Below are 15,703 nucleotides of genomic sequence, written 5' to 3' on the forward strand. Positions count from 1 at the left end.
ACGTCCTCAGACTAAACACTCTTGTGTTTGTACAGGAGAATATCATTATAGGTCATCCGTGTAACTGTAAGTGTTAACACGTGATTGAGATAAACGTCCTCAGACTAAACACACTTGTGTTTGTACAGGAGAATATCATTATAGGTCATCCGTGTAACTGTAAGTGGTAACACGTGATTGAGATAACGTCCTCAGGCTAAACACACGTGTTTGTACAGGAGAATATAATTATAGGTCATCCATGTAGAAAGTATGGATATGAGCAAGCATATTGTATTGTGTACAGATCATGTTATTGTCAAGGGCTATATCTTGATATGGGGGCAGGTTGTAAGCAATCACAGATACTAAAGGGACAAACTGGAAACACTAGATATACAACTTCTTTAAGATATGTAACATAAGAATAACAGTGCTTCAGTGGAACATGTGAATAAATGTAATGTCAGAATGAAAACACAAAGTGTAAGCCCATTGTGGTATGTAATATTTAATTAAGGTGTCAATACTACGATGACATAACGCATCTTGTTTCTGTTCTAGATAGTTCCGGCAGACCAAGACTGACCACCACTACCATGAGTAATCAGAACAACGACCGCAACCCTCCTCATCCCAGTCCCCAGAATATCCACGTTAATACAAACAGAGAAGGAACCATAGAGACGGCTAACACTGCAGGGATTGCTCATGGTGGAGTTGGCAACACGTATAACACGTATAACACGTTCAACGTGCAAGGTGCATAAATGCTATCAATGGTCCCCATGGATAAACGATTCCTTTGTTGAAGGGGTTGTATGGTGTAATGCCTCAGTGACGAAAATGATGTCCGCAGCAGTTCACTATTTTGACTTGTATCATATCTTCCCGAATAATTTCAGGTAAACAATTGACTAGACTTAGCACATGTTTATAACGGGTGCGACCGGTGGGGCAGGATACGCCCACCTTTCGTGAACACCTGGTATCATCACTATTTCATAGTGATTCATAAACGCTTGATTTGTCATTGCATCGCATGGTGATAATCACTGGGTTATCTGGTTCAGATTCAATTTGCTTACAAACAACATAGAACAGCTGTAATACTTCTGTAGCAAATTATACCGACGATATTTGACAATCGCAGGTCCATGTTAAAGTATGGGGCTTACTATCACCTTAGCGCTATGACAATCGTAGGTCAATGTTAAAGTATGGGGCTTACTATCACCTTAGCGCTATGACAATCGCAGGTCCATGTTAAAGTATAGGGCTTACTATCACCTTAGCGCTATGACAATCGCAGGTCCATGTTAAAGTATGGGGCTTACTATCACCTTAGCGCTATGACAATCGCTGGTCCATGTTAAAGTATAGGACTTACTATCACCTTAGCGCTATGACAATCGCAGGTCCATGTTAAAGTATGGGGCTTACTATCACCTTAGCGCTATGGCAATCCCTGGTCCATGTTAAAGTATGGGGCTTACTATCATCTTAGCGCTATGACAATCCCTGGTCCATGTTAAAGTATGGGTCTTACTATCACCTTAGCGCTATGACAATCCCTGGTCCATGATAAAGTATGGGGCTTACTATCACCTTAGCGCTATGACAATCCCTGGTCCATGTTAAAGTATGGGGCTTACTATCACCTTAGCGCTATGACAATCGCAGGTCCATGTTAAAGTATGGGGCTTACTATCACCTTAGCGCTATGACAATCGCAGGTCCATGTTAAAGTATGGGGCTTACTATCACCTTAGCGCTATGACAATCCCTGGTCCATGTTAAGGTATAGGACTTACTATCACCTTAGCGCTATGACAATCGCTGGTCCATGGTACAGTATGGGACTTACTATCACCTTAGCGCTATGACAATCGCAGGTCCATGTTAAAGTATGGGGCTTACTATCACCTTAGCGCTATGACAATCGCAGGTCCATGTTAAAGTATGGGGTTACTATCACCTTAGCGCTATGACAATCGCAGGTCCATGTTAAAGTATAGGGCTTACTATCACCTTAGCGCTATGACAATCGCAGATCCATGTTAAAGTATGGGGCTTACTATCACCTTAGCGCTGTGACAATCGCAGGTCCATGTTAAAGTATGGGACTTACTATCACCTTAGCGCTATGACAATCGCAGATCCATGTTAAAGTATGGGGCTTACTATCACCTTAGCGCTATGACAATCGCAGGTCCATGTTAAAGTACGGGACTTACTATCACCTTAGCGCTATGACAATCGTAGGTCAATGTTAAAGTATGGGGCTTACTATCACCTTGGCGCTATGACAATCGCAGGTCCATGTTAAAGTATGGGGCTTACTATCACCTTCGCGCTGTGACAATCGCAGATCCATGTTCAAGTATGGGGCTTACTATCACCTTAGCGCTGTGACAATCGCAGATCCTTGTTAAAGTATGGGGCTTACTATCGCCTTAGCGCTAAGCTTGCTTTGTACAACAGCCCCCTTGTTTCTCTACTGTTGCAAATCGGCAAATGAGAAAAAAAGTAGACTATATAGTAGACTATATAAAGTCTTTGTCACAAAATGATTACATCACCACCATCATATTCCATTATAAGATCATAATGCCTGTGTTAAAATTAAATATATCCCTGTATATTTGCCAAGGAGTGTATTTATTGAAAGCTGTCAGGGGGTAGGTGGAACAGATAACGGCCATTCTCTGCTAGAATTTAGATTACATAAAGTCCAATATTCTAAACATCATATTCTCTCCTCCAGTGGCTGGTGACTTGAAGACAAGACCAGCCTATCAACAAGCCGGGCATGAAGCTAAACAACATGGAGGTAGAACTGGAGACTGTGTGAACATTGTGTCTGCTCCAGTGGCTGGTGACTTGAAGACAGGGGCCTATCAACAAGCCGGGGATGAAGCTAAACAACATGGAGGTAAAACAGGAGACTGTCTGAACATTGTGTTTGCTACAGTATAGTATATATGTTGGTGATGAAATCAGTATTAATATACAGGTTGCAGTGTTCCATCTTTACTATCTTTGAGCGCATCCTTCAAGATTAGACAAACTGACTCAGGCTGGTATACATACTTATATCTGATTGTTATAGCAGCAGATCCCATGAATGTACTGTGTAGGTCTGCTTGTTAAAACCACATGAATGTATTGTATCGTATATGTTATGTTTAGTAGTAGACCTATACATAACCAGTAGTATAATATACCAACTGAATGTATTGTATTGAATATGTTATGTTTAGTGGTAGACCTATACATAACCAGTAGTATAATATACCAACTGAATGTATTGTATTGAATATGTTATGTTTAGTGGTAGACCTATACATAACCAGTAGTAGTATATACCAACTGAATGTATTGTATGGAATATGTTATGTTTAGTGGTAGACCTGTACATAACCAGTAGTATTATAAACCAACTGGATGTATTGTATGGAATATGTTATGTTTAGTGGTAGACCTGTACATAACCAGTAGTATTATAAACCAACTGGATGTATTGTATGGAATATGTTATGTTTAGTAGTAGACCTGTACATAACCAGCAGTATAATAAACCAACTGGATATATTGTATGGAATATGTTATGTTTAGTAGTAGACCTGTATATAACCAGCAGTATAATAAACCAACTGGATATATTGTATCGTATATGTTATGTTTAGTGGTAGACCTGTACATAACCAGTAGTATTATAAACCAACTGGATGTATTGTATGGAATATGTTATGTTTAGTAGTAGACCTGTACATAACCAGCAGTATAATAAACCAACTGGATATATTGTATGGAATATGTTATGTTTAGTAGTAGACCTGTATATAACCAGCAGTATAATAAACCAACTGGATATATTGTATCGTATATGTTATGTTTAGTGGTAGACCTGTACATAACCAGTAGTAGTATAAACCAACTGGATGTATTGTATGGAATATGTTATGTTTAGTAGTAGACCTGTACATAACCAGCAGTATAATAAACCAACTGGATATATTGTATGGAATATGTTATGTTTAGTAGTAGACATGTATATAACCAGCAGTATAATAAACCAACTGGATGTATTGTATCGTATATGTTATGTTTAGTAGCAGACCTGTACATAACCAGTAGTAGTATAAACCAACTGGATATATTGTATGTAGATCTGATACTAAACCATCAACTGAATGTAATGTATAGAGCTAGTACTTCAACATGACAGAATATAAAGATCGAGTACAACAAAAACCTGAATGTAATGTATAGAGCTAGTACTTCAACATGACAGAATATAAAGATCGAGTACAACAAAAACCTGGATATAATGTATAGAGCTAGTACTTCAATATGACAGAATATAAAGATCGAGTACAACAAAAACCTGGATATAATGTATTGAGCTAGTACTTCAACATGACAGAATATAAAGATCGAGTACAACAAAAACCTAGATATAATGTATAGAGCTAGTACTTCAACATGACAGAATATAAAGATCGGGTACAACAAAAACCTGGATATAATGTATAGAGCTAGTACTTCAACATGACAGAATATAAAGATCGAGTACAACAAAAACCTGGATATCATGTATAGAGCTAGTACTTCAACATGACAGAATATAAAGATCGAGAACAACAAAAACCTGGATATCATGTATAGAGCTAGTACTTCAACATGACAGAATATAAAGATCGAGTACAACAAAAACCTGGATATCATGTATAGAGATAGTACTTCAACATGACAGAATATAAAGATCGAGAACAACAAAAACCTGGATATCATGTATAGAGCTAGTACTTCAACATGACAGAATATAAAGATCGAGTACAAAAAGAACAACTGGATATCATGTATAGGTCTTGTCAAGGAGGTGAGAGCATTAGGCAGGACTGTGGTACTGGAATGTCACGCCAGTGTCAACACTTGTATGACAAATCAGGATAAGTTATTGTTCCACATCAAGGAGGTGAGAGCAGTAGGCAGGACTGTGGTACTGGAATGTCACGCCAGTGACAACACTTGTATCACAGATCAGGATAAGTTATTGTCCCACGTGAAGGAGGTGAGAGCAGTAGGCAGGACTATGGTACTGGAATGTCACGCCAGTGTCAACACTTGTATCACAGATCAGGATAAGTTATTGTTCCACATCAAGGAGGTGAGAGCAGTAGGCAGGACTGTGGTACTGGAATGTCACGCCAGTGTCAACACTTGTATCACAGATCAGGATAAGTTATTGTTCCACGTCAAGGAGGTGAGAGCAGTAGGCAGGACTGTGGTACTGGAATGTCACGCCAGTGTCAACACTTGTATTACAGATCAGGATAAGTTATTGTTCCACGTCAAGGAGGTGAGAGCAGTAGGCAGGACTGTGGTACTGGAATGTCACGCCAGTGTCAACACTTGTACCACTTGTATTGCAGTGACAGTGACATCACGTGGACTATGTACAAGCATTTCCTGTAAGATAGACAATGACATCACGTGTACAATGTACAAGTACTTGTTGCATTGATAGACAATGACATCACGTGTACAATGTACAAGTACTTGTTGCATAGATACACAATGACATCACGTGTACAATGTACAAGTATTTCCTGTATTGTATTGATAGACAGGGACATCATCAGTACTTGCTATATAGATAGACAATGATATCACATGTACAATGTATAAGCATTTCCTATATTATATTGATATACAGTGATATCACATGTACAATGTACAAGTTCTTGCTGAACAGACCGTGACATCACGTGTACAATGTACAGTTACTAACTGTATAGATAGACAATGACATCACGTGTACAATGTACAAGTATTTCCTGTATTGTATTGATAGACAGTGACATCACGTGTACAATGTACAAGTTTCTGTTTACAGTGACACAGAAAGACTCCAACCCCCGCCATGTCGCCGCCTTCCTTGCTGCCTGCCGTGATAGGAACATGGCCGAGGTGAAGCGTGTCCTGGATCTGGGTCAGGTTGACATCAACTGTAGAGGAGGGAGGAGCCGGACACCGGTGATGGAGGCAGCACTTGGGGGATACAGAGATGTGGTGGAGCTCCTGCTGACTAGAGGAGCGGATGTGTCACTGGTGGACGATGACGGTAACAACACCCTCCTCTTGGCCTGTGTGAAAGGAGACGTAGAGACGGTGAAGGTCATACTACCCCAGAACGGGGTGGACGTCAACTGTACAGGAGGATGGAAGAGCTGGACACCGGTGATGGATGCAGCATGGGGGGGACACAGAGATGTGGTGAAGCTGCTAATGAAGCGTGGAGCTGATGTGACACTGGTGGACGAGGACGGTTACAACACCCTACACTGGGCCTGTTATAGCGGAGACGTGGGGACGGTGAAGTTGGTACTGTCCCGGGGCTTGGTGGACATCAGCGCCAGGAACAACTGCGGGAAGACAGCGGCCGACGTGGCGAGAGACGAGGGACATCATCAACTGGTGGATCTCCTGGTGTCACGTGGTGCTCAGTGAAGTGGTTCTGGTTTTGGTACAGACAGTAATGGTGAAGGTGCTGTTACTGACACTGACGTGGTGTATGCCGTTCACGTCGTCGTATTTACATTGTGGGATCAAGGTTAGAATTATTGTTGTGTTTGAGGAGAAATAAAACTTGTTGAAAACATTTTCAGATATTTTGTCATTTGTTTTCATGTGGATGTTTTCATGATCAGGTAAGAAGATTGTTGACAGGGTGCAATATTTTATATACAACATGAAAGTTGACATAGTGGCGGACATTGATATGTGATTTATGTGACAAACTGAGTCACAGATGTGTGAAAAACAGACAACAAATTGTTTATTTACATCTCGATCCACTCTGAGGCCATTATCGCCCAGCTGACGGGGCGCCAAATGTACAGTGACGGTGACGTCACAATGCCTATGACGTCATGGCTGTTACCCAGCTGTCAGACAGGGATACGGGAGTTGGGTTTCAGTTTGTTACAATGAACGTATTTCTCCCGAGATTGTATTGATTACGCAGTTAACCCCCCTGGATGCCACAGGGACATAAAAGTCCTTCCCCCTTCAACCCTCAATTTCAAGTCCAATAAAAATCAAAATATCCCACGCACACAAATACACTTCATAGTTTCGAATTCTGCGGGAAATTTCCTGTTTCTTGATAACACCCACTAGTATTTTAGACAAAGCTCAAGTGCTGAAAATGACCTTTCAAAATTGGCTTCATCGAAAATGTCGCCATTTTTGACACAGTACGAAATCGCAATTCACAGCGTCATTTGCTGTATATTTTAAAATGTGAAAATCGGATAATTACTGGGAGTATTGAATTTCAAAAATAACATATTTATGATCACTGATATCAGTTTTACATGAAATCGATAATTATAAGTCTGAAACGTTGCCGATGAATCTAGAATCGGTTGGGATGTTTTCGAAAATGCACTTACACGAACACCGTAGAGTGCTTTCCGCCATATTGGACAGTGTTTACAAAATCACGTTTCGCGAAGGCCGGTATTGAGATGCCTATTACATCACGTATATTTCATATTCAGCTTAGAAAATGCATCACTGAATTCCCCATACATTTTAGAATCAAATTGCAACTGGTCTGTGTCACCAATAATAACTGTTTAGATAAAATGAGACGAAACATATTGGGTGTGAAAACGAACGCTGTGCTTGAAAGACTGTGTTAGTCTGAAATGTCAACAAAGACAAATTCCGATTTTACACTGCGTAGCATTTTCTGAAATTTTTCAACATTCATCCGTCTATTCATTGGCTTGCAATGGCTCAGTACCTTTGGAATATGCATGGAAAGAGTATCGTAGTAAAAAATAGGAAATTATAAATAGATACAATGCAATGATTTGATAATTCATAAGAAATTGTCAAAGTTTCCGTGCAGCGTGACGCCATGACTGACGCCAAATCACGCAGAACGACAACGGTAATTATCTGCATTTCTGGCCTTTTCTCTTACTTATAGTGAAAACGATAAAAACATATAACAATACACAGATAGTCAGAATCATTCTGATTACTTACATCTCATATTTATGTACAAACGATCCCTGAAACAATGGAAGGGTCCTCGCAAAGAAATCGGTCAGCGGTAGTGATGTCATACGTCAACATTGTTCTACATATTAGGCAATTTCTTTGAGGTGAAGGTCGGTTGAACAAGAGTAAACACAATCGCCATATCCTTCCGATTACGCTGTCAGTATTATGGTGTATATTTTGCGTATTAGTTCAGATACTTTTTCATGAAACTGACTTCAGTATCTACGTTTAGCCTTGTTCAATATCATATCATACGTGCATATAGGGTTTACAGTGTTTTATTCTTAGAAAGTTTTTGATTGTTTGAATCATATTTACATAAGAAATTGACATATTTCGTGCAATACACCATATTCTAACAAAAACACAAGTGTTATAGAAGATCAAACGTAGCAATAGCTGCAACTACTTTAGTTCCTATTCAATTTTAATTTTTGTTGACTAATATTGCAATTTCATATGAACAGGTTAATGAAAGTTGATTTAATTCAACCTTAGATGTAAAACTGATAATATTAATGACAATGATTTAGATATGGTATGAAATGTATATGCACACATATTTAAAGGAATTGTCTTGTTCATTGCATAATTTTGTGTCGTTTTATACACAAAAGAATGATGCATATTGATCGGCCAGGTGCCCGTTTGTTGGAAACGTTTTATGATTCTCTATCATTGTTTTCGATAATATATTCAATTCATATTCCATTAAATGATATTGTGATGACAGGATATCAAACTCTAACTACATTTATAGGAAAATTGTTGAAAAATATATATACCATCTCATTAGTTAATTCGGACAAATCTTACATACATATTCTAATATATAGTTCCATATATAAAAAGCTATCTTTTTGCATCTTTCATTGCATACGTATTAAGAGAAATAGCGAGATAATCATAAACAAACACAATTCTTATCCCAAACAAAATATTCGGGTGTTGTGAAATATTATTTTTATTTACGTTAAATTGATGCCAAACAGGTGCGCGTGTTGTCCACAATAAGATACGCTGTCAAACTGTCTAATTGTTGATATATTCAGGACACTATTTAAATGGAAAAATCAGTCATTTTATGTTTTGTCTAAAGAGTGTTAAATTCTGACGTAGAAGCAGAGACCTTTTATACAATTAATGGAAATTAGGTGAGATATATACTAATCAGCATACCAATGTCGTCGTTTTCCGACGTCGCAAAATGCATAAAACAAGCAATGACGTCAACTAAAATGTTGTAGTATTTTCAGCATTTTCATTACATTTGAAAATATGGCTAGTATTCCGGTAATAACGATGCAAAATTAATCAAATTACATCTACACAAACAGGAGAATATGGGAATCTAAGAACTAACTTATATATCGGATAGGGCCATCCAAATCGCTATTCTGCTTTCACATGTAATACGTTGTCATTTTTCTTGTAAATTGTTAAACTACCAAACTGCATCCGCTCACATTGGGGAACTTTGAATTGGAATAGTTTTGTTCACCATGAACATAACATAACCAAAATATAGCGTCCGTATCCACAACAAATCCTCTCCAAGTGGTCTGGGTTACATTGACCTAGTGTTAGGCCTAACGGAGTTATGCCCCCTTATCATTGTACGTGTATGACCTCTCTGTCGTCGCTCGACGTCATAGAAGAAAATCCATTTTTGACATTTATTGCGAGTGGTTTTTAATGCTGAGCGTATAACGTTATGCACAAGCACATACACCCAATTCATATACACTTATGTCGTTCAGATATCAGGCTGTATTTTCTTCGCTCACACTTTCCGTAAAGATGCCACATTAAAAAATTCGTAGCACAGTGCTTTTATCGGTGCGCGATAAAAAGCGGAGAAATTTACTGTTTTTTAACGCATAACAAATTTTGGACAACATTTATTAGTGTCTATTTCTCAAACCGTCGAGGTAGTTGCACTTATATTTATACCAACGGATAGGAAATTTAATATTCTACATATCTGTGTAATTTTATAGCCGTACGTAGATCCAGGACCAGGCGAGCGCAATTCTCGCACAATGTTCACTTTTCAAACCGTATGAAAATGTGCGCCTGAAAAAAAACTCGGCATCAAGGCGGTTAATGATTCTGAATGCTATGAGTAACTGTCAATAGACCGATCCAGTCCCGGGCCCCGTTTCACATACAAAGCTCTCGTGCCTCCTATACTGTAACATATGACTGAATGGCTGACTGAGTTTGGTTTTACGCCGCTTTTAGCAATATTCCAGCAACATCACGGCGGCGGACACCAGAAATGGGCTTCACACATTGTACCCATGTGGGGATTCGAACCCGGGTCTTCAGCTTGACGAGCCAATGCTTTAACCATTAGGCTACCCCACCGCCCCCTGTAACATATGAGGTACTAATGCTACGAGAAAAGTTACGAGATCTTAGGCTTACGAGAGCGTTGTGAAACGGGACCCGGGCCGATAAGCCCCGCCCACTTCGTTTTTGACGTTAGGGGCGACAACCATTGACTAATCACAATGGCGTCACCGCCGGCGAAACATGCGTGACTTCGAACGTTGTTGATGAATTCTGCTTGTGGTACTTTGGTATCCACCGTTTGTGAATGATATTTAAAGCGGAAAGTTATAAGTATGTGATTTTTTTATATATTTTAATTAGCAGATTGCAATTGACGAGTGAAAATGAGTTACATCCCGATGAAAAATCGTCTCGGCCAGCTGCTGAGAGCAGGAAGCGTATTTTCTTTCGAATCAATTAATCTATCTGGCTATGCACCTCCGTCAAAGATATTAGCAGGGGAAGGGTAAATGAATTTTGCTGTTTGGTGTTGTTGTTTTTTAAAATTCCCATCATAATTTTATAAAAACCGAGAACACAACCACATGTTTATGTTGCAGATCGTCTCGGTATATACAAATAGATTGTCAACAGTGCGCGTCGCGCCTTTACGTATTTATCTTTTAATGAATTAAAAGAATGGTAAATAAAAACAACCCCAGAAAATATTTCCCGTCTACTACTTATATTACTTATATTATACTACATATTAATGTAAACAAATCAATCACAGCATAACTTATTTGATCTTATTTGGAAATCTGGAACTTGTGATTGGGCTTGTAAACAGTATGTTTCCATGGATGTATCTGGACCACAGCAGTTGATCTGAAGCAATTCTCAGTAAAGTTTCCCTCTCCAAAATGTGTACACCCACCTAAAATGACACTGAATATGAGGAAAAAAATCCATTTTTTAATCTTCCTTTCCAGTATATTTTTCTATATGTACTTTGTTGTTGAATCCTAATTTACATACAAATTTCCACAATACTGGACTTCATAAACTGCCAGCGTTTATGTACAGGTATGTCACAGCACCAGAACACAAAGAAGATTCAGTCTGCACCTGTACACTGACGTACCCACTAATTGGGATCTATTTGATTTTCTGAGATACTTACTACTGTCATAAACATTATAGTAAAGTTGATTCAAAATTTGGTGAAAGTGAAAACAAACCTTAGGAAAACACACAGGATATTGTCTTGAAGCGCTCACCTCCTACAAACCAGTGTGCAATTTAATATGAAGCTCGTTTTCCAAATAACCATCTACAAACTTTGAACAATTTGTCAAAAACCCACATCTTAATAAACACTAGCTTTGGCTCAGTCTTCAAATATTAGTAACCTGCTCAAAAGCTGATGATTAATAAGAAGAATTCCTTCAAATCTGGGTTAAATATATGTTTTAATATTCATTCCGTTACATGAATAGTCAACTGAGATTGTTGTAACTTAATAAAGTTCTTCTGTTCCAGGACCCTTACCAAGGTGTGACCAAAACATAGCCTTTGCTTTTTAAAATTCTCTGAATGTTGAAATAACTTTGATGAGTTGTGATACTAGTGTAACACTATTGTTTGTGCACACTTGTCAGCGATATGTCTGGACACTTGTCAGCGATATGTCTGGACACTTGTCAGCGATATGTCTGGACACTTGTCAGTGATGTGTCACTCACAGCTAAGCAAAATATGGCCGCCCAAGTAGAGTACGGCCATGAGAATTGCCGACTAATCAAAACATGGCCACCAGGGCAGATCATGCCAGTGGAACTGCTGACTAGTCAAAAATGTTGCAAGCTTAGCAAATTATTTATCATTCATATGCATATAAAAGTAGGGAGGATAGGCAAGTAGATTAGAGCCGGCAGACAGCGGGAAGGGCGTGGACAGACAAGCAGAAGAGGCAAACCAGGCACTTGAAGGGACGAACTGACTAGTCCATCCAGCCATCTACTGTCCAAGTGTCAGCCTCACCTCGTCGCCTTCCCCTGGTAGCCTCTGCCGGACTCCGCAACTTGTGTACTAAGTATTCGCCCTATCTCACAAGTATATTCAAGATATAAGGTTAGCATCCTTTGACGTTGCGCCTTGTGTTGTCTCAAGTCCATCCCCCTGGAAGTGTTACACTAGCAATCACTTTTAGAATTATCTTATTAGTAAATATATTATTTAAAACACATTTAAAAGGAGGAGCCAACACACTAAGTTAATACCAAGTGATTGCCCTGCCATGATATGTTTTTGTTTTTGTTTTCCTTGTTCTGCCTTAAAATCATATGAATCTGATATGTCAATCATTTAAATAATTACTAATAATTGATTAGATTATTATTTATTTTATAAATTTACACATTTTCACATTTACTAAAATAAGCATGATTCATAAAACATACCTTGCTATCATATCCAGTGAATTAATACAAATGGCAGTTGTAATATTGCTCCTAAAATGTACCAATATACATGTATGTGAATAATTCATGTTGTCAATTACTTTATGTCACTCCGTCCAGTTCTCCAGAAAGTCACTATTCTTGTCACATAGTTGTCGTATTCGATCCCTATGGAGGAAGGTAATTCAATTCAAGATCCCATGTATCTCTTCATAAAAATTATGAAATATTTAAAGCATGGTTTTATAGGCACTCATAAGAATTAAGTTTGATATTCTATTTTTGATATTGTATTATAGGCAACTGCTGACACTGACTATATTTTCGTTTGAATAAAAAAATGTTACTCCTCGAATATTTTGCACTGTTAACAGATACTGTAGGCCTTCAGATTGTGCTTTTGAAACTTAAAACATCCTAAAATGTGTGACAAATTTAAGAATATCTAGAGCGAAGGGAACAATATCCGCCACATTGTTCTTTCATGTAACAAGTTTTGCTATATCGGTTGATCCTAACCGAAATCAGATCGCTGTTAGATTTGTTAACATTGTAACACGGCTTTCTCGCCTGTCTCATTTCAGCTTTATGGCCTACCAACTCAATGCCCAGTAGTGACTAAAAACGTTAAGCAAAAACAATTTGGTAGTTGCAAGAATTGTCCGTGTTTATAACACTTGCAAAGTCTGAAACTGCTATTTGGTGTCTTCTATTGGTAATGATTTTTTGCACATGTGAAAAGTGTGTAAATTCGTGCATATTCTCATCTGCAGGCAGACCTAGGTTTCGTGAATCATGGTGCAGACATTTAACTGATCGTTAGACCTGTCGCGCTCCTTGATACGCCTCAATTTTTTTGTCTTTACCGTAATGGTTTTGCTAAAGATACACATCAAATTGCAGCAATATGTAATAGATATAGCGACTGTGAATGGCAAAATTTGAAGCGCATCGCTTCGGAGGCATCGTTTGACCCCGGACATCATCCTAGTTCCCGGGCCTCTCATTAGTTTATATAAAATAATAAGAGGCCCGGGAACCAGGATGCCCGGACATAAGTCTGACAAATCCATACAGCAGGCCCGGCCTGCTGATTGGCAAAAATTGACGCATGCGCCGGTTTTGATTGACAGACTGGGATCGGTCCATTAACACCTAACCACGTCGGCGGATCTTACCTGTGTACATGTACATAGTCCAGTGACCTTACACAACGTGGCGTAATGTCTCTATGTATAAAACCTGACTGACATGAGCAGTAGGGAGACGAGTCTGGGAGACGGGCACAGATCATCGACAGAAGCGGACGTGTTGTGAGGCTAGTAGTGGACCCGAGAGACCCCCTTGCATATGGAGGCATCACTCTGACGAGTTGAGCTGAGTTTTAGGTCGCATCGGCATTACTTCAGTCATAGCGACGAGACCAAGTCTGCATATACTGAGTCAACAAAGAAACTTCACATTCTTTCTTCAGGGCACTATAAAAGAACAAGAGATGGTAAGATGGCTAAATTGTTATTATTTCATTGCTATGATCTGTGTGATGTACTCGATACACTGACAGTGCCATAATCAGTTCCATTAGGCTACACCGCCGCTTCAAAACATGGGTATACAGAATGTCAAGTCACAAGAATAAAAATGCGAAATTTCTCAGTTCAATATCGTGTATGGCTGCCCCGCGCTTTCACCACTGCCAAAGACCGTCTTCTCATCGACTGCCTGATACTTGTGAACACGTGGTTGGGGATTCTGCGCCATTGCTCTTGCAAGGCAGCGCCAAGTTCCTGCAAATTCTGAGGTTGGTTCCTAAGACCACGAAGCCTTCTCCCAAGTGCATCCCAAACATGCTCTATTGGATTACGGTCAGGGGACCTCGATGGCCAGTCCATGACGTTGATTCCAGCGTTTAGAAGGGAATTTCGTGTCAACATCTCAACATTGCGACCGAGCATTATCATGCTGGAACTGTTGACCTGGGCCATGAGCCGCCATGAAAGGAACTAGTTTAGGGGTGAGCACCTGGTCGCGGTAAGCAGCAGCTGTGAGGTTTCCACGGATGACCAGAATACGGGAACGGTTGTTCCCACAGAAAGCACCCCACACCATGCAACTTCCGCCCCCGAATCTGTCGACTTCCTCTACACAATATTTGGCATACTGTTCACGACGTCGCCTCCAGGATTCATCGCTAAAGACGACTCGATTCCAGTCTCTCTGGGTCCAACGGATGCCGTTGGGCCCACAGCAGACGTTGACGTTGATGAAACGGCGTCAATATTGGCCCACGATATGGACGTCGAGAATAGAGATTGGCAGCCCGCAACCGATTTCGAATGGTCTGTGAGGACAGTCGACCTCTAAACATCTCAGCCCTGGTTCGTGTAGCCGGCAGAAATCTGTCACATAGGTGACGTAGGACGAGTTGACGGTCTTCTGCTCGTGACGTCACACGTGGACGACCCGACCTTAAGCGATCAGAAGTGGTGCCAGTTTGTTGTAGACGACCTCGCAAGTCATACACAGTACGACGGCTGCATCCCATTGCTCTTGCGACGTCAATAACTGATCTTCCCGCTTGCAACATGCCAACGGCACGTTCACGTTGCACATTTGACAATCGTGGCATTTCAAGTACCGTTAGAACTGTGGTTTAAAAGTGTTTTTTCAATTCTTGAGGCCAATGCAAACACGTGCATATGAAGAAAACTTCGATGCGAAGATCACGTGATCGACTGCACGTGCAAAACCTGATTTGGCACTAACGTCATTTGCACGACGTTTGGATGGGTTTGAGTGGGTTTTGCTAACGTTTCTAGAGTCGAAAGTCATCAGACAAAAATTATTCATTATTTTTCAAATTACATTTTGTGAAGTTTCTTTTTTGACTCAGTATATAT

At 39.7% G+C, this 15,703-nt stretch overlaps 1 protein-coding gene across 4 annotated transcripts in view; it reads left to right on the plus strand.

Annotated features, from left to right (window-relative positions):
- LOC124264766 (ankyrin repeat and KH domain-containing protein mask-like) overlaps positions 1 to 6,646 on the plus strand; it is a 132,893-nt gene extending 126,247 nt beyond the window's left edge. For 3 of the 4 annotated variants that reach the window (XM_046699548.1, XM_046699565.1, XM_046699574.1), the window contains 2 exons: positions 2,747 to 2,914; positions 5,882 to 6,646. In XM_046699548.1, coding sequence (XP_046555504.1) covers positions 2,747 to 2,914; positions 5,882 to 6,495 — 782 coding nt within the window. In that variant the 3' untranslated portion in view covers positions 6,496 to 6,646. The remainder of the gene's footprint in view (positions 1 to 2,746; positions 2,915 to 5,881) is intronic. The other variant, XM_046699557.1, reaches the window with a different exon arrangement.
- Positions 6,647 to 15,703: the final 9,057 nt, after the last annotated feature.

This window comes from Haliotis rubra, unplaced genomic scaffold (genome assembly GCF_003918875.1).
Source record: "Haliotis rubra isolate DU_JTF1 unplaced genomic scaffold, ASM391887v1 Scf1209, whole genome shotgun sequence".
Lineage (NCBI taxonomy): Eukaryota > Metazoa > Mollusca > Gastropoda > Lepetellida > Haliotidae > Haliotis > Haliotis rubra.